The sequence below is a fragment of the Lacerta agilis genome, chromosome 11 (genome assembly GCF_009819535.1).
Source record: "Lacerta agilis isolate rLacAgi1 chromosome 11, rLacAgi1.pri, whole genome shotgun sequence".
NCBI classification, from domain to species: Eukaryota; Metazoa; Chordata; class Lepidosauria; order Squamata; family Lacertidae; genus Lacerta; species Lacerta agilis.
Genome location: NC_046322.1, coordinates 12,395,352 through 12,414,916, shown reverse-complemented (window position 1 = coordinate 12,414,916; position 19,565 = coordinate 12,395,352). Strand labels below are relative to the sequence as shown.

Here is a 19,565-nt window from a genome sequence, read left to right as displayed (position 1 = left end):
TAACACACTTTATTGTGTTTATGAACGAAGAATTCTGGTTGTGCTTGTGTCAACTGCTCCCACTTTGAGGATGGAAATGGAAAACCCCGCTTTCTGAATCTCCCTGCCTTACCAGAGGATCTGGGTCCACCAAGTTCCATCTGCTCATGTCTGTCTCTCCTGTTATGTGCTTTCCCTCCCCCATCCCATATTCTCCCCTCTCTTTTCAGAGGTCAGAAACCTCACCACCACAATGTTGCTTGACTGCAAGAGTAGGTGGAGCAATATTTCCTGGGGGGTGTTCCTTTAATCCAACCCCACGTTCCCTTTCTTGTACCCCTTCTCCAGAGTTTAAAGAAATTTACATTTCAGAGAAAAGGGATTTTGGATTAGAGCTCACTTGCACAAATCATCAAAATCACACACACACAGATATATAACTTGAGGGTGCACTAAAACAAACAAAACAAAACAAGCCCTCTTCTCCAGTTGCTGTCAGAAATGGCACCATCCTAGAATTCAGCCATGTGATTTTATTTAGTTTCAACACTGCATTGATAACCCGGTGTATTTGGTGATCATTTGGGTTTAAAATATCTTAATAAACTGTTTGAGTGGGGGGCTGAAGGAAGCCCTTTCTTTTCCCTTTTGAGCCTGCTTTGAGTTTTGCCAGCCCCCAGCTTGGAGGCAGGCTCCTGGCCCTTCCACTCCAACAACAGTTCCTCCTGCATCTCTGTAGGCAGCTCGGAAAACGTTTGGGGATCAATATTCGGAGGGAGGACAAGTTTTGAACCGCCTTTCCAACCTTCGCTGTTGGCTTCTTTGTCTGGGTTTTTCTGCCCCTCTGGAATACAAAGCTGCAGAAATGAAGGCTGAGATGGAGCAGGGGGCGAGCTTTTAACACCCACAGTAGCGTCGGCAATTGATGCATTTTCACCAGTCACTGGAGGGCGGCTGGGAGTACAAGTGTTTACAGCTGGTGGTGGCTTGCCATTGGCGGATGCCATGCCCCCACATGCCAAAGAGCTAACATCCTGCTGGATGCTTCCAGGAATCAAAGACGCATGGCTCGTTTGGTCTTGTGCCTTAACCGGCATTCCTTCTCTCGAGACCAATAATGTTTGTTGCTGTAGAGATGCTGCAGAATCTCCTCCTCTCATTTGGCTAGAAATAATCTCTTCCTTAATGTCTGCTGGAAGCTGGTTAAACACGTTGCAGTCAATGCCACCAGGAAGCAAATGAAGCGGGAAATCAAGAAGGCCAGTATCTTTCGGGAGGTCTGGGGACTCCAGTCGACCTTTTATAGCATCCCTCACCTCTGCTGAAGCTTCACAGCAGTCCAGCTTATCTCCTGCAGTTACTCGTTCTGCACCCATACCTTCTGTTTCCTGCAACACAAATGACACCATTTTTGTGTGCAAGAACATTATTTGCCAACCTGGTGCCCTGAGCAGATGTTTTGGACTACAGCTTCCACCAGCCCTAGCCTGGCTGTCGCAGAGTTAGTAAATAACACAATTTAAAGCTGGGGCTATTAGTGAAGCACGATACTCAAGAGACTTGGCTGGGTTTCGGGCCTAATGAGCACAGCAGCTCATGCGCTGTAGTAGGGCCTACTCCATGAAATAAGTTGCCATGGCTAAAGCTCCCCACCTCCCCCTCTCCAGGTCTTCTTGAAATCAATCGGAGACTGCCCCTGCGTGTGGTCTGTATTTGCTCCTCCCGTTTCATACACCTCCTGGTTCTGTGAGTCAGTGTCAGAGTACTGCTCTGATAAGAAATGGTGGGAGCCTCCTCCTCCCCCTGCTCCTGACCAGGATCCTAGAGCTGATGGGAGTCATAGTCCAAAACATCTGCAGACAGCATCAGCTTGGCAAAGGTAGATTAAGATACCCAACAAGCACCATTCAGTTGACTGTCAATCTCTTCTAATTGCTCCTTGAACCATACTCTTGTAAGTCCAGAAATATTTTTACTAGTCTGCCTGCTCTACACATATGTTACTCATTTATTTAAAAACAAACAAACAACTGCTGTTGAGATCTGTGCCAGAATTCTGATAGGGACCATCTATACCAGGGTTAGCCAATTTGGTGCCCTCCATATGCTGTTGGATTCAACTACCATCAGTCCCAGCCAGCATGGCCAATGGTCAGGAGATGGTGAAGTTGTAATCCAGTGGGCACCAGGTTGGCCACCGCTGATCTATACTGTATTTGTGGTGGCGACACATCCAATAACAAGAGGCTTAATTGGTGTACTAGATGAGATTCTTGTCCACAAAGTATAGGTGAGGAACTCAGCTCTTTTTTGGTGAATTTAAGTAAACATTACTTTGGGACAGAGCAGGCAACAGCTCTCTCTCTCTCTCTCTCTCTATATATATATTTACAAAAAAGAAATACAGTTCTGAACTTACATGAATGACTTTGCTGCAGCTGGAAGAGGGTGGTGAACGGGTTAAATAAAACCCAATAGACTGCTTGGCGGAAGCAGGAGGGGCCTTGAGGCTGGAGAAGCAGACGTTCAGAAGCGTCAGATGAAATGGAACTTGCACGTCTATCATCTTATGAAACAGTTTCATCAGGAGAGCAACCAGGTGGGTCTTGACTTTGGAGTCGCCTGGATGTGAACATTTAAGCAGGAGAAACCCACCCTGAAGTTACACACGTTTTACAGTGCAAAACAAGATCTGCACCAGAATTCCAGTAAAGATCATCTATACCGGGGGAGATGGCATGGTAACCTCTGGATTTTGGGACTCCCAACTCCCATCAACCCCGGCCAGCATAGCCAATGGTCAGGGACCATGAGAGTGGTCATCCAACAACATCTGGAGGACACCAGATTGGCTAATGCCGATTTATACAGTATGTTACTTGTAACAATTATGCTTCCAATACCCGTTGCCAGAGCTGGCACCCAATGCTCAGTTCCACATTTCTATGAGGGAAGGGAAAGTTGTTTGCTTGGGTGGGATACAGGGGTGATCTGAAGCCCAGGATGCAGAGAAGCAAAAAACTGAAAACAATATATAGGGAGCCCGCATGCAAGGCCAACTGATAGGTGGGTGGGTGTTCAGTAGGGAAAGGGTTAGGCAGAGGTTGTTGTGGACACTCCTGGTCACGAGAAGAGAGTCTACTCGGTGGCGACTGAGAGAACCCAAAGCTATCTCTGCCTTACCCCTGCCCCCAAAGTAAACTGAGGAGGGCACCTTGGAGCAGGGAGCATCAGGCTTTTCCCAAAATAATTGTACAGCAGGCTTGCAAAGACCTTGGTCCTTTGCAAGCAGTGACGTCAGACACTTGAAGGCTTGATCTTTTTTGGGGACAGGCAGAGCGATGCTTTCTCATCTCTACTGCAAAGAGCTGAGACAGAGGAGCAAGGAAGGGAGGCTTAAGGAGAAGAGACAGGGCGCTGAGGCAAGGAAGGGCTCATAAGAGAGGACTCTGAAGATACTTCCCAGTCCTTACAGCCAGGAGAGGCTGTATGTTATGACAGAGGGAGGGAGGGAGGGAGGGGTGCTAGGAACAAAGAGACAAGGTGGATAAAAAATGGTTGCTACCTGTAGGCCTGGGATGAAGAAGCTGCGGCCCCCCGAGAAGATACTGAACTTACTCCCAAAGAAACATCATGACTGTAATCCTAACACATTGTCTGTCATGCCTAGGTAACTGCTGCTCTTTGCTATAGGGAGGCTGGATGCTTTTCTCCTTAGCTGGGGTTCCTCCTTCAACCAAGTGGTTTAAATGACCACACTTCATTGCACAATAGTGCTTGATTAGAATGAAATGCAAAATGAACGTTGACCTGGGTCATGTACACTGCTTTCCCCAGCGCAAGGCCAACATGTGAACCACTACACCATCCTTTTCCAGCTCACTGTCGGCTAATACTGGTAAACAGGGTATTGTGCTTTGTGCTGGTGTCTGTGTGTGTGTGTGTATAGGGAGGCATTATGTAACGGATCAAGCTGCAGGCAGTTTTCTGCTCTCCTTGGAGGAATCGCTATGGCTAGTGTGATGAGCTTCTGCACCTCAGTTGTTTAGAAATGTACCCAGCGTTAGCGCTACTCACAGAAGACCCATATAAATTAATGGGCCCAACCAACCTAGCTCCATTAATTTTAATGAGTCTACTCAAAGAACAATTTCGTTGGACGCAATGCTTCCGATTGGTTATTTGCACTTAAAAGCCTTAATGGAATGGTCCCAGGTCAGGATACAAAAATCTCACAACTGCAGCAAGCACAAAATCATAATAAACATCAGAAAATAAAACCACAAAACCAACTGGTAACAAAACCAAACCAGGCAGAACAGAAAAGCTACCCAGCAAGGAGAGAAGGCACCCAACTCAACCGTAGCTCCAAGGAGTGTATCTTGACCAATTGCTGGAAAGTGTGCAATGGTGGGACAAGACACATCTTGAAGGGGAAGTCCCCCCCCCAAAGGCAAGTTACCTGTTCCGATCCTCTGCACCACATGCGATGGAATGGGGCACTGGCGGCTCTCCCGATTAAACCATTTATTGGTAGGGGAAAACTGCCGGATTGTTAATCTTATGGTATGTGGCTTTCTTCCATCCTTGTATAACCTGACCAAAACAAACAAACAAACATGAAGAAGCAGACAGAGGTTGACATGCCCACCGTTTCCCAAATATCTCTGTTTCGCCTGGCTCAAGAAAACTAAACCCTATCAAGCATTTTTACAGCACTGCAGGAATATTCCAAGCACTTCAGCTACGTGGATAGTTGGCTGATATCCCCACCCCATCAAGGGCCACATTGTCTTGTGAGGTAATTTGCTGGGGGCCACAAACTGCCTGTGTGTGTGTGAGAGAGAGAGAGAGCGAGAGACAGACAGACAGAGAGTCAGGGTTGGGGAAGCTTCTTCAGCCAAAGGAGAGAAAGCAACACTTTATCAACACTACTAAACAAAGTGCTTTGGATTATGGCTGAGATTCAAATTTAGGTTCTACTAGCAGGAGCATCTTGTGCAGGCCTTCCTCAACCTCGGCCCTCCAGATGTTTTTGGCCTACAACTCCCATGATCCCTAGCTAGCAGGACCAGTGGTCAGGGATGATGGGAATTGTAGTCTCAAAACATCTGAAGGGCCACGTTTATGAGGAAGCCTGGTCTTGTGAGTGGCTCCTGCTGGCAGAAAGAGGGGTGGGATGACTTTTGCCAATCTCCCTTTCCTCCTGTAGCTCCTTTGCCCCTAGAAAACCTGTTCTGGAGGACTGGGGGACAGCATGAGAGGTCATGCAGAGAAAGCTGCTCAAGGGACATTGGTGAAAATGCCACATCGCCTCTGACTCCAGTGGAAGCCTCCACTGGCCTCCAGTTCCCTCTGTGAATGGAAGCAGCCCGCTCCCTCCTGGGTGACCTTCGGAGGGGGTGTGTCAAGTGCCAGTGGTAGGCGGAGCAACAGAACCGACTCTTGCTTTGACCACACAAAAGCCAATAGCTTCTGCAAAGACACACGCCAATATCACATCTTCCATCCCGGCAGGGAAAAGGCATGATCACAGCACAGGGAGATGCTCCAGCCAGGCAAGAGCATTCAAGGAGGCTGTTGAGAGGCAAGACCTGGGGAGAGGAAGCATGGCCTAGGTAAGAGGCCCAGACAGAGAGGCTTGGGGGGGGGTGGCATTTAGGCCCTGCGCTTGCAGTCCCCCAGCCCTGCTTTATTTGAATGCAACAACCACTGGTAGGACAAATGACACACACGTTTTAAATACATGCATAAGATACAGTAAGGTCACCTGTCCAGAAGACTAGCGAGCAGCTCTTCAATTTTCTTTTTCACTTCGGCTTCGGAAGAGCACTTTCTAAAGGAGTCTTCATCACTGAGAGACTGCAGAACATTAAAAAAAACCATTACTGTAATTGTTAATACCACAGCAACAACAAATGGGGTGGGGGAAAAAATATGAAGGTCTTAACTAGAGGAAACCATGGACCTGTACATTCTGCATGGGCTGATTTTTCACCTATCTTTGTTCTTTAAGATTTTGCACACTGTGAAATCACCTTTGTTTGGGGGAACCAAATAAGTCGAATTTCTCATGAAACTAGTACCAAACGTATTGCTCTGCTTTCCTTTGGACCACATCAGTGAGGCCAAGAGGGGGGTCTTGTCATCTGGGCAGCCCAGGACCTCCAGACATACTTGTGCCCTGAGGAGGTCATTTCGTTGCTGCTAACACAATGGTTTGACTTCACCCCCGATGGCATACTCCATTGTCTCTTGAGACAGACAGATCCCAACAAGAAGAAAACTCAGGCAGGGAGGTATGGAGCTTCACTCTCTCAATATTACCTCTGTCTGGCCCTCAGGACTCTTCTCGGGCCACAACCCTCAACATCCCTACTCAATGTTCCATTTCAAAGCTTTTGGCGGGATAGAAATTATTTGATCTGTGCTAATGCCTCTTGGGGAGAGGTAGGTCTGCATTGAAACTGCTGACATGTGTGTGGCTGGAATAGAACCTATTGTTGACATTCAGAGGGCATCGTATCAAGCCCTCCCCGGTCGAACTGCCGGGCAATCTCCGGTCTCAGGTGCAACATAGATAGTGACTCAGACTTCTCTGTAACCTGAGCACACTCTATTAGTAGAATGTACTGTGCAGACAGAAGCGGCACGAGGGGCTTGTGTGAGCATATTTACAAGCAGATTTATTGAGCATAAATCAGAACAGATAAAGACATGGTGTCTCTCCTTCCGTCTCCTCAGAGACAGAGTCAAAAGCAAAAACTATATCCAACGAAATTTCCCAGCAATCTGTGCTGGTGTGTAAACAGACATGTGACACGTAAAAGCCCCATGTCTGCAACTTAAGGTGGAATGGAATCTTAACATCTATGACACAGAATCTAGATTTGCACCTGTTGTTCTGCCCTCTTTGTTTTGCCTCTGGCCTTTGTCCGCCATGAGGGAATGTGGGCCCTGGACTGAGAAAGTGTTCTCTACCTCCAGTGACTAGGGCATGGCAGAATGTTGAGAACGGAGGCAGAGAAGACCTTGAGCACCTGAGGGAGCCCCGATGGGCTGACTGGGGAATCATCTTCTCCCCAGCTGAGCTTCTGAATATGTTGGGCAACCGAAGATCCCAGCTCTCTCTCTAGGATCGCAGCCGGGCATGTCTGGAGGTCACGCACTGTGGTGAGTCCCAGCGTCGCAAGGCGCTTTGCTGTTTTATAACCGATACCTGCACAAGAGAAATAGTTCACTCTACAAGCACTGGAGCAAACGGGGGATTGCAAATCTCTCAGCGGACTAGCATGAAATGGAATGGAATGCTGGCCTTGAACTTGGAAGTCCTCAATTCAAAGACAGCAGGAGGCTTCAAGCATGCCCACAAGCATATTTATTTATTTGAAAGCAAACCCAGGAAGTCGCCTTAAAACTGGCCCCTTATTTCTGAATGGCCTTATTTACTTCCAGGTTGATAGGTATTCAGCCACTAAGAAAGGTAACAATGTGTGTACAGAATAGGACATGTAAAAGGGTAAAAGAGTATTGGGAAATAATTTATAATGAAAAAAATGTTTAAAAGTACTTTTCAAAAAAAAAAAAAAAACCCCAACAACACCAAAGTCCTTTTTTGGGGGGATAATTCAGACTGAAATTCCCAGGTGTCCAAAAAGGTTATTTATGTATGCCACCATTGCGGCCCGTGTTTTGTTAGCCCCAGAATGGAAAGCAAGCAAGGTCTCAACTAAAGAAGAACGGCAACTTAAACTGATGGAATATGCGCAGCTTGCAGACTTAACATATAGAATAAGAGAAACAAGAAGAACATACATTTAAAGAACATTGGGAAATGTTTATTGAATATATGGGGGGAAATTTTGTATACTTGAAAACGTTGACAGCATTATGACAAATTCAACAGTGTAAAAAAGTTTTGATGGATGTAATAATGGAATACTGAATGGTTTAGTTTATGTAAAATATGCAGGGATTTGTGATATGAAAATGAACCATGGAAAGAGAAGAAAGGAAATCATTGACATTTTGAGGTTGTTTAAATGAATATTTTAAATTGTAAAACAGAAAATTTAATAAAAATTATACACAAAAAAACACACACAATGTGTGTACAGAATAAACCAAGTTAGAATTTCTCTTTCCCCGCCACCCACTCAAAAGAAGAAACCTCTTCCCCAATCCCCCTCCTCTTCAACCTAACCTGGAGCAGAGGAATCTCCCCCTCCCCATCTTACCAGGCACTTTCATGACGTTGTCAAGGCTGTTCATCAGGTCCTGCCGACCCTCCGGCAACAGAACAGTTTGCTGGTTTGGTTTAAAGGTCCCAGATACCAACTTGGAGAGTAATTTGTTAGTTGCCACTCCTGCACAGCCCGTGAGGCCCAGCCTGCTGTGCATGGCTGCTCTCAACTCCGCTGCCACCTGAGACCCCATAGCCAATCGTATGTGCACTGGATCATGTAAATCGACAGCTGAGAAGCAAACAGAGAGAGTTATGAAAAGGTGCATCTAACAGGCCAAGCAACCTCACTTAGGAAGGGCAAGGTACTTACTCTGATTGTTATATACATGGCCTGAGAGAGAGATTTTAGAAAAGGCATCTTTTTTCCACTGTTCCAGCCTTATTTCAACCATCTCAGTGATGTCTACAAAATTTTCATCCAATCCAAGCCTTTCCACCAGGGGAGTAAATTCTTCCAACAATGCTGTAAACAAAACCACAAAGTGTTTAACTGAGCCAGTGGAGGGTTTACAGGGAGACGCGGGTGGCGCTGTGGTCTAAATCACTGAGCCACTTGAGCTTGCTGATCGGAAGGTCGGCAGTTCGAATCCCCGCAATGGGGTGAGCTCCTGTTGCTCTGTCCCAGCTCCTGCCAACCTAGCAGTTTGATAGCATGCCAGTGCAAGTAGATAAATAGGTACCGCTGCGGCGGGAAGACAAACGCCATTTCCATGCACTCTGGCACTCGTCACGGTCCTCCGTGCGCCAGTAGCGGTTTAGTCAAGCTGGCCACATGACCCGGAAAACTGTCTGTGGACAAACGCCGGCTCCCTCAGCCTGAAAGCGAGATAAGCGCCACAACCCCATAGTCGTCTTTGAATGGACTTAACCATCCAGGGGTCCTTTACCTTTACCTTTACCTTACAGGAAGAAGAAAATTAGAGCCTAGGGCGGGGGTCAGCAACCTGCGGCTCCGGAGCCGCATGCGGCTCTCTGACAGGTCTCCCGCGGCTCCGGCATGCCCCCTTTCAATGCCCTTTCAATAATAATTAAATGGTTATCGGCAAAAAAAGGGGGGGCCAAAAAAACCATGAATAATCCGCATCAACGTTGAACAGCTGGGCGGTCTTTCTCAGCCCTCTCGGGGTTCCCGAGGACAGACCCAAGATTGATGTCCACGTTGACCACTCCCAGAGAGAGGAAGCGACTTCTTCACACCAATAAGCGTGTGGGGAGGGCTGAGCTTTTACCACCTCGGCGTGCCGATTGGCAGGACAGATCGCCCACCTTGGTGCATAGGCTCGGAGCCGGGGCCTTACCGCCAAGGTAGCCACTGAGGATGAAGGCGGGAGGCGGGCACGGGAGAGCGATGCTTCGTCCGGCCAATGAGCCGCCGGGATGCCTGTTCCTGTTTGAGGGGAACATGCCAATGAGGGTGGCGTTAGGGCGGGGAGAAGAAGGAGCTGGGCTTTGCGAGTTATCGAGAGAGAGAGAGAGAAAAGAGTCGGGATAATAAAGGCGGCGGGAGGTGGCGGCGGCGATTGGAGCAGCCCCTGTCGGGTGGAATCCTTTTCAAAGCGGCTGCGCAGAGGGCGGAGCAGGCGGGCCAGGCGTCGCCGTGACGGGAGGGCGGCGATGGTCGCCGACAGGATGAAGTAGAGCTGCTTTGGGGCGGCGGCGGCGAAAACGTCCGGGCTGCTTCTGAAACCTCCGCCAACCGGTGCTTCGCCAGCACTCGCTGCGGGCGGTGTACATGCTCAAGACGGCCCCAAGGGCGGCTCGGGGGCCCGGAGCCCTGAGGCCGGCGCGCTGCAGTGCCTGCCGTGATTCCCCCCCCCCAACCTGTTTTTTGCTTTTTGGCTTTTTGCCGTGCTCTCCCACCCCCCTCTCTTTTTCTTCCCCCCCTCCTTTTTTAATCCAAGGGGAGAAATCCCATTTTTTAAACAAACAAACAAACGAAAAACAAACAACCCCCCCCACAGCTGCTGCAGCCACTCTATTTGAATTTTTATTATTACCCTTTTCTCCCTCTATCCCCCCTTTTTCTTTTCTCTTCCCCTTTTGTTTTTGTTTTCAAAAAAAGGAAAAAGAAGAAAAAGATTTTCCCCCTTTATTTTTATTTTTTAAACTACTACATATTTTTAATAGATATTCTCCCCACCCCACCCCACCCCCAATTTATATTTTTCCATCCCACTTTTCCATTCCCACCCCCCCTTTTTCTTTCTTTATTAGTTCGCTTGCCAACCTATCTTAGAGGGGGAAGCCCTCTCTCCCACCCACCACACCCCCCAAAAAACAACTTTGAGCTGAACCCCAAAAAACGGGGGTAGATCACTGCTGAAAGTAGATCACAGTTTCTTGGGAGTTGACCACCCCTGGTATAAGACATGTAACTAGAATAAAAATTTTAAAAAAACCAAGCAAATAATTGTAATAACTACTGTAATAAAGCACTGCTATAATTATATATAATTTCCCTAAAATTTTGGTTTCATTCGCCTTTCCGTGCTGAAATGTCACAACCTGAACGACCATGACTTGGCCCCCCCAGTTTTGATCCTGGGTACGCCCCTGAGTCAATGCAAAAAAGTAATAACTTATTCTTGTTGTTTTTACTAATTATACTTTGCATTGGCTCCTATACGTTATTTATTATTATTGCATTAAGGTAAGAAACAATATATGCAGCGTTATATTTGTTTTAAATGTCTCAATGGTTTTGCGGCTCCCAGTTGTTGTTTTTCCCTTTGGAAACGGGTCCAAGTGGCTCTTTGTGTCTTAAAGGTTGCAGACCCCTGGCCTAGGGCTTGCTGATCAAAAGGTTGGCGGTTCAAATCCGCGCGACGGGGTGAGCTCCCGTTGCTCGGTCCCAGCTCCTGCCCACCTAGCAGTTCGAAAGCACATCAAAGTGCAAGAAGATAAATAGGTGGGTAGGTAAATGGCGTTTCCGTGCACTGCTCTGGTTTGCCAGAAGTGGCTTAGTCATGGTGGCCACATGACCTGGAAGCTGTACGCCGGCTCCCTCAGCCAGTAACTCTGCAACCCCAGAGTCGGACACGACTGGACCTAATGGTCAGGGGTCCCTTTACCTTTACTAGAAAAATCTAAGGCTCATCACAGACTGCTGCCCATAGCCTAGGCCTGACACTTTTTGACAAGGTTGTCTAGTATTTCTGAACTGTTCATTTGAGGAACCCTTAATCCCCTTCTCTTCGAACCAGAATAGAGGCATATGGATCCAAGTCCAGACCTGAAGGATGCACTTTTCAGCTCAGGGTCCCCACAGTCAGCAGCCTGGGTTGGAAGCTAAACATAAGCAGAGTAATGCATTGCTCTGTTGATGTAAGGAAAGTCAGAAGGCCAGCACACCATAATGTCTGACCAATCCACATCAAAATTATTTTTCTAATAAAATAATTATTCTTGTATTTATTTTTCATTCTGCCCATTCTCGCAGCAACCATGTTACCATATTGGCCCGAATATAAGCCGCAATTCCCCCCAAAAATTCCGACCGCAAAAAGTTGAAGTGCGGCTTAAATTTGCGACCTTAGAAAAAAATGGCTTTTACGATTTGCTGCTGAAACAGACATACGACAAAACGGAATGGGTGTGCATGCATGTGGGATTTTAAGGGAGTGGTTTATATTTGGAGATTGTCTTTTTTTCCTTTCCCCCCTTGAATTTTAAAGGTGCAGCTTATTTGCGGGTGCGGCTTATATTCGGGCCAATACGGTATATGGAGCATTTTCGACTGGAAGCAACAGTGAGACAATGCATCTTGCTTAAGGAGACCTGGGGGAGTTGATACCAGTTGGCACTTCCGCCTACAGCTTTCAAGTCCAAAGCCAACGCAATAAACATCTCCTCTGCAAGGCCGATTGAAATGAACAAGTTTTTGGTGGCAGCTGAATGCTCAGGCCCTAATCCCAACCTCACTTACCTGGGAGCAAGCCCCACAGTATTACTTCTGAGTAGACATGGGCAGGTTTGAGCTGCGACTTATTTCCCCAGGCTTTGAGGAGAGGATCGCTGCAATGATTCTGCAGGTTGTATGTTATTCCCTCCCCGCACCCAACCTGTTTTCACTGTGCATCAATTTCAACGTAACCCACTCTGGGATTGCTTCAGCCACATGAAGAGACCAAAAAAAAAAAAAAAAAAAAAAAAAAAATACTTTAAATGCAATAAAAGAAAGAGTTTTGTTAAGTTGCAGGTCCTTTATTATTCCAGTGTGGTGTAGTGGTTAAGAGTGGTGGACTCGTAATCTGGTGAACCGGGTTCGCGTCTCCGCTCTTCCACATGCAGCTGGGTGACCTTGGGCTAGTCACACTTCTCTGAAGTCTCTCAGCCCCACTCACCTCACAGTGTTTGTTGTGGGGGAGGAAGGGAAAGGAGAATGTTAGCCGCTTTGAGACTCCTTCGGGTAGTGAAAAGCGGGATATCAAATCCAAACTCTTCTTCTTCCAAACTCTTCTTCCAACTTTATATTTCAAGGGAGTAAGCTGTCGATGAGGGATGCATCTGTTTCCAGGAGATGCACACATCACAAGGCAACTTTATGACATCACTATACCTTGGGAAGATTCCTCAAGTCCGGAGGCCCCCAGCCAATGTCCACACATTACAACAAAAGTAGGAGGAGCAAGAGGGGAAGTTCTGGAGGTGTGAGACGCAAGCTGTTTCCACAGCTGAAGCCTATGCGCCTCATCTTTTCCCTGCTTGTTTGTGCAGGACTCCTGAAGCACCTTCAGAGCTTGCATCTTTCAAAGTCATTTCCTTATCTGCCCTTGCCTAGTGGGCTTCACATCTCCTGACCACCTTGCTCTCAATACTGTTTGCACCTGCGAAAGCTCTGAGGCCGTCACACTGCTTCGTTTCCAATTGGTACACATTTCATAACTTCCTAGTGGAATCACTCAACTTGCCAGACTACATACAAATCTTCTGGTTTATTTCTCTTGCCCACTTTTGTTGTGCTTTAGCCCCCTCTGGACAGCAACAGCAGGGCATTTCAGAGCAACTAGCAAAGCAGAGTAAATCCAACACTAACGCAACCTTGTGTCCAGAACATGTTACAAAATACACCTGCAATAGAAACCTGGTCTGCAGGGGTCCTATAAAAGGAAGCTATGAAGCTACCCTATGCCAGCTCAGATTATTTGCCCTTATAGCCCAGTATTTTCTACTCTGATTGGGAGTGGCTCTTCAGGGTCTCAGGAAGAGAACATTTTACATCACTTACTATTGGATCTTTTTAACTGGAGAGGCCAAATACTGAGCCTGAGACCTTCTGCAGGTAGAGTGCAGCATTATTATTATTATTATTATTATTATTATTTACACCCCGCCCATCTTGCTGGGTTTCCCCAGCCACTCTGGGTGGCTCCCAACAGAATAAAAGCACAATAAAACACCAAACATTAAAAGCTTCCCAAAACAGGGCTGCCTTCGGATGTCTTCTAAAAGTCAGATAGTTGTTTATTTCCTTGATATGTGACGGGAGGGTGTTCCACAGGGCAGGTGCCACCACCGAGAAGGCCCTCCGCCTGGTTCCCTATAACCTCACTTCTCACATGGAGGGAACCGCCAGAAGGCCCTCGGGGCTGGACCTCAGTGTCCGGGTTGAACGATGGAGGTAGAGACACTCCTTCAGGTATACTGGGCCGAGGCTGTTTTTAGGGCTTAAAACGTCAGCACCAACACTTTGATTTGTGCTTGGAAATGTACTCTCCTAATTGGATATAGTCCCTTCCCCAGCTCATAGAGGTGAGATCTGTACTCGTGACTGGACCCCTGGGATACAGAAGGATATAAATCCAAACCTAGAAAATTAGCACAAAGTTTGCCAATTCCACATTGTTAAAAACTGTCAAGGTGATGATACCTGTAAATTTATAAGACATTTCCCGGTATTTTGTCAGATCCTCTCCATTAACCAGCACCAATTCTGGACACTTTTCTTTGGCTTCTTTCACAGACATGCACTTTTTGACTCCAGCATTCCTGGCTTCATAATTGCAGGTGACCATCAGGTATTTCTGTTGCACACCTGGAAGAGGCAGATATGAAGCAGCTGAAATGAACAACCCGTTTGGAGTTTTCAACATGCCAAAGTATATTTCAGTAACTCGCACGGTACTGCTTTTCTCTTTTTTAAAAAAATTTCCAATATTAATTTCCAACACAAATCAATGCATAGTTAAGCAGAAGCAAGATGCGCTGTGTTCAGTGGGTCTTATTCCCTAGCAAGTGCATTTAGGATTGCAGCCTTTGAGATTGTTGTCAAGGACTGCGTTTTTGGCTTAACTACTGCACAATACAGACCTTTGACATATTTTGAGAAGCTAAAACACAAATATATTAAAAGTCGGTTCGTGAGAAACATTTAGGAAAAACAAAATATTTATTTGGGAAAGTGGCATAAATACAATTTAAAGAAGGACTACTAGAAGACTGGCTGCAGTAGCCCATGCAGCAAAGCCAACAATGAATCTTTAAGGTGCTACAAACCTCTTTATTACTTTAGGAAAGAAATCCAGGAAGAACCTGGATTCTGCTGGCAGAAAACTACAATTAGGCCTCCGACCTAGCAACTTTCAGCACTGCTATTACGAAATAATTCATGTTTTCCCACACTGCTTAGATCAGGGCCAGGCTTCAGACTTGTGGGATCCATTAAGTTTTTGGGCAGAACACTGCAGCCCGTCAGTCAGGCTGAGGGATAAAGTAATGGTGCAAGCAGCTGGACACAGGTATGGTAAGAATTAAGGGAAAGGGTACCTCTGAGCATATACTTGGCCCAGGAATTTGATCAGAAGTTTAGAAGTCTTTCCACACACAAATCCACTGACAGCTGATCCCTACCCTCAGGCATTATTTTTCCAGTAGCCGAATGGGGTGGGGGTGAGCTTTCTAGTAGCTGCTACTCTTAAGACAATCCGGAGTCAGAAACCTTTGCCAAATTATTGCAAATCACCCAGAGATCTACCAGTAAGTATCAGCTTAGCTTCTGTTGACCCACTGCTTAGCTAGTTTGCAGGCCACCGTCAACAGAAAATACTGTACTTGAGATCTCTCTGATGTAGCAATCCATCGCTTACAGTGGCCAAAGACTATTACTTGAATTTAAATGCCTGCTACTAAAGAGAGGCAAATGGGGAGGAAACCACACCAGAAATGATAGTGTTTAGGCCAGGCACCAAAAACCTGTGGCCCTCCAGATTATTATTGGATTATAACTCTCATCAGTAGCTATATGCTGGCTAAGCCTGGTGGGATTTGGAGTCCAACAAGATCTGGAGAGCCACAGGTTCTCTATTTCCAAATTAGATGGAACTAAATAAAAAATGGTCTGAAGCTCAACATAAAAAAACTAAGATCATGGCCACTGGTCCCATCACCTCCTGGCAAATAGAAGGGGAAGAAATGGAGGCAGTGAGAGATTTTACTTTCTTGGGCTTCATGATCACTGCAGATGGTGACAGCAGTCGCGAAATTAAAAGACACCTGCTTCTTGGGAGGAAAGCGATGATAAACCTAGACAGCATCTTAAAAAGCAGAGACATCACCTTGCCAACAAAGGTCTGTATAGTTGAAGCTATGGTTTTCCCAGTAGTGATGTATGGAAGTGAGAGCTGGACCATAAAGAAGACTGATTGCCGAAGAATTGATGCTTCTGAATTCTGGTGCTGGAGGAGACTCTTGAGAGTCCCATGGACTGCAAGAAGATCAAACCTATCCATTCTGAAGAAAATCAGCCCTGAGTGCTCTCTGAAAGGACAGATCCTGAAGCTGAGGCTCCAATACTTTGGCCACCTCCTGAGAAGAGAAGACTCCCTGGAAAAGACCCTGGTGTTGGGAAAGATGGAGGGCACAAGGAGAAGGGGACGACAGAGGACGAGATGGTTGGACAGTGTTCTCGAAGCAACTAACATGAGTTTGACCAAACTGCGGGAGGCAGTGGAAGACAGGAGTGCCTGGCGTGCTCTGGTCCATGGGGTTACGAAGAGTCGGACACGACTAAACGACAACAATAAATCAAAAATACTTAATGCTGGCTTCCATCGGAGCAGAGTTACAAATAATAATTACTTGGGGGAAATGAAAAACGCAGGCATACCCTGATTTTCAACGTGCACACAGAAGAGCAGTCAACTACGAGATTACCTAAAGGTCTGCCTCTTAATTCAGGATTGCAGATCATTTCCACCTGCGCATAAAAACAATCCAGGTCAAGGTGCACAATGATTCGGTGCAGAGAGCTTCCCGCTGATACCACTTTGCCATGGCAAGCTGCAGTGAAAGGTCAAAACAGAGATTAATTCATTTTTCATGTTTTTGCCACCAAGTGCTAAAGTATGTTAACATTTTGCCAGCTGTAACTACAGTTACCAGTGTTTCCATTGGCCCTGCTTCTGCAATTCTAAGAACAGCCTTCTAAACAACAGATATTTGGAAAGGAAGCTTCTCTTACTAAAGGGGCAAGAACATCTTCCTGCTAAATTTTGGGTCCACAAGCTCCTTTTAAAGGGAGCAGCAAGGAGAAAAAGAGTTAATCTGTGATGCAAAGAATTCACAGACATTCAGATTCAAGCAAACTTGTAAACAACAACAATAGTAATAATAACGACAACAACAACTTATACCCCACCCATCTGGCCAGGCCTCCCCAGCCACTCTGGGCAGCTCCCAACAGGATATTAAAAACACAATAAAACATCAGACATTAAAACTTCCCTAAACAGGGCTGCCTTCAGATGTCTTCTAAAAGTCAGATAGTTGTTTATTTCCTTGACATCTGATGGGAAGGTGTTCCACAGGGTGGGCGCCACTACCGAGAAGGCCCTCTGCCTGGTTCCCTGTAACCTCACTTCTCGCAGGGAGGGAACCGCCAGAAGGCCCTCGGTGCTGGACCTCAGTGTCCGGGCTGAATGATGGGGGTGGAGATGCACCTTCAGTTATACTGGGCTGAGGTCAAGGGGTCTCCTCTTTGCATCTCACAGAGGATACAACACCATTGACCATTGACCCTTACTTGCCATTTTTGTAAGGGGGCACATGCTACAACCTGCACACCAATTCTCATAAGAGCACAGCACCATCTTCGCATTGGGGGGAGCACCCAAAGTGGGGTCCAAAGTTCAAGAGAGAGAGAAGGGATGCTGAGGAGGTAACATCCTCCTCCATCCCTAGCCAAGACACATTGATGGGGCAAATGCCTCAATGGTAATATTGTAAGAAGGCTGCTCCCTCCTTTGCCCCAACCAGACTTGGGGGAAGCTTGCAGCCCCCCCCCCCTTATAGCAGTGGTTCTCAAAGGGTGTGGCAGGAGAGGATGACAAGTGTGCTGGGAAGATTCAAGGACAAAGAAACATTTAAACATTTCCTTGAAGTATAGTATAATACCTATATATACAGATATTATTTGCAGACTATGGGTAGATACCTTTTTCAAACTGAGAGCAAAAGCACAAAGTCATACTGAGGGCAATCCTAGTTGTGCTCCTTTTGTTTTCCAATGTATTTCTTACTTTTAAAAAAAAATCAAATCAGTGTGGCATGAGCAATTTTTTATTGTTAAAGTGTGGCCCAGAGGAAAAAAAGTTTAGAGCCTCTCGCTGCCTAATGGCACCTCTCTCTGTGAAGGGATCCAATACGTTTCCTTCTCCACCTCTTTTCCAATGCTGCTCTTGGACGGAGGGTAATAAAATCCAATTAATAATAAACTAAGAATTAGCACTCCAGTCCACAGATCTCTTGCACACAGCAGCAGCTTGCACACATGCATACGCCCCTATGACTGTCCACAACAGTTTGCAAGTGTGCAAAATTACACTGCTGTTAGCAAACCATTAAGTATTCCTTATTCCATTCTCTCATACTGTTCTCAGCCTGCTTCCTCGAAGGTTAGCAGCGACACCCCCCACTCTCACACTTTATTCTCCTCTAGCTATGGCTTTCTCTTTTTGCGATGAACTCCCTGCATTTTTGAGAGGACATAAGAAGAGCCCTGCAGCCGCAGGATCAGGCCAGGAGCCCATCTAGTCCCAGGCGCCTCTCCATCCCCTCGGATCATTTTTCTTTTGCCCTTTTCTGAACCGCTCCCAGTTCTACGATGTCCCGTCTTGGAAGCGAGACGACCACAACTGCTTCCGATTATCCTTGGGAGAGGCAAAAACCTTCCAGCTCCCCCCGGCAGACTAAGAGGAGTGAGTCCGAATTCTGAATCGGAGCGCCCAATTCACTTTCCACGCCGCTTTGCACCGAGCTCGGTAGATGGCGCAGTGGAAGCAAAGCAGCAACCCCCCGCCCCCAATTCTTCGCCCCTGTTTACATGGGACTCTTCCTCCAGCAGCAAGAGAATCTCTCCCAGGGCTGCCGCCGGGCTCCGGCAGAAGCCAATCCGGTTCCTCGTCGTCCCCGGACCCCTCCATTAGATGCGAGGGGCGTCTGCGCGGCCGCGGCAAACGGGTGCCACCTCTGTCCGCGCCCGCGCGCTGCGCATGGCCGGCCAGCTGGGAAGGCGGAGTTACGCGAAGAGACTCCTTCCTTCCTTCCTCGTTCCGGCGTCTGGTCTCTCCGCGCAGAGAGAGCTCTGAGGTCGGCATCGCTTAATCCGGATCTGGTTAAAGTTCAAGATCCTCCCTTTGCCCTGCATCCCTTCATTCCTGTATGTATGGGGGGGCGGAGGAGGGCCAAAACGTTGCGCGCCAAGAGAGAAAGTCCCGATGGATGGAGTGGCGCTGCTTTACTTCCGAGTAAGGCGTGCGTGCAACAATGGATTGCCCATGGATTGCTTCCCAGGGGAAAAAATATAATACCCCGAAGCGATTTCATAGTCAAAACTGCCAGCAAACAAAGCAAGTCCACACGTGAAAACACAATAATATATTTCAAGACAACTTCATATGCACAGCAATTTCAAATCCAATACAGATCAAGTAGGCGCTGCGTGGGAATTCTAATTTATGGTGATCATTAGGGCAAGTGTCAATTCGAAAGTGCCTTGAGTCAGGATCAAGCTTCCTTGCTTTATAGGCCAAAAAAAAAAAAAAGACAATCACGGGAATATCCAAATAACAAGAGAAAATCAACAACATTAAAGATCCCTGTAAGGAGATGAGCGTATATTTATATAGTAATACTTAAATAAACAATGTATACGAGAGCAGAATAGCTCGAAAACACTTTAAAAAGTTATAAACTAATCCAAAGGAAAATAATAACAAACTTAACAAATGACTCCGAATACCAAAAATAACTACCAAAACAACCTTGACGAGTTGCCGGCTAAAAATCTCATTTCACTGTTATGATCCATCAGTTTCCTCAGAAGGGGGGGGGGAAGAAATTATAT

At 46.7% G+C, this 19,565-nt stretch overlaps 1 protein-coding gene across 4 annotated transcripts; it reads right to left on the bottom strand.

The window, feature by feature from the left end:
- Positions 1-421: 421 nt before the first annotated feature.
- POLI (DNA polymerase iota) lies at positions 422-18,753 on the bottom strand. Of its 4 annotated transcripts, XM_033164449.1 has the most exons (11): positions 18,543-18,753; positions 16,376-16,501; positions 14,094-14,258; positions 8,535-8,687; positions 8,217-8,453; positions 7,020-7,198; positions 5,750-5,841; positions 4,442-4,575; positions 2,399-2,601; positions 536-1,367; positions 422-499 (listed from the first exon to the last, which is right to left on the bottom strand). In XM_033164449.1, the coding sequence occupies exons 1-10, from the start codon at positions 18,640-18,642 to the stop codon at positions 558-560; spliced, it is 2,199 nt and encodes a 732-aa protein (XP_033020340.1). In that variant the 5' UTR covers positions 18,643-18,753; the 3' UTR covers positions 422-499; positions 536-557. The 4 variants fall into 4 exon arrangements, with proteins under 4 accessions (XP_033020340.1, XP_033020342.1, XP_033020341.1 ...); XM_033164451.1 differs by lacking the exon at positions 18,543-18,753 and having other exon boundaries at positions 16,329-16,388; XM_033164450.1 differs by having other exon boundaries at positions 498-1,367.
- Positions 18,754-19,565: the final 812 nt, after the last annotated feature.

Bases quoted from the DNA above. Each gene is read 5' to 3' on its own strand.
- POLI (XM_033164449.1), bottom strand. From the start codon at position 18,642: ATGGAGGGGTCCGGGGACGACGAGGAACCGGATTGGCTTCTGCCGGAG. The intron at 8,454-8,534 runs GTAAGTACCTTG...TTTGCTTCTCAG, and splicing joins CCATGTATATAACAATCAGA to CTGTCGATTTACATGATCCA. The intron at 4,576-5,749 runs GTGACCTTACTG...TGTTTTGGTCAG, and splicing joins CTCGCTAGTCTTCTGGACAG to GTTATACAAGGATGGAAGAA.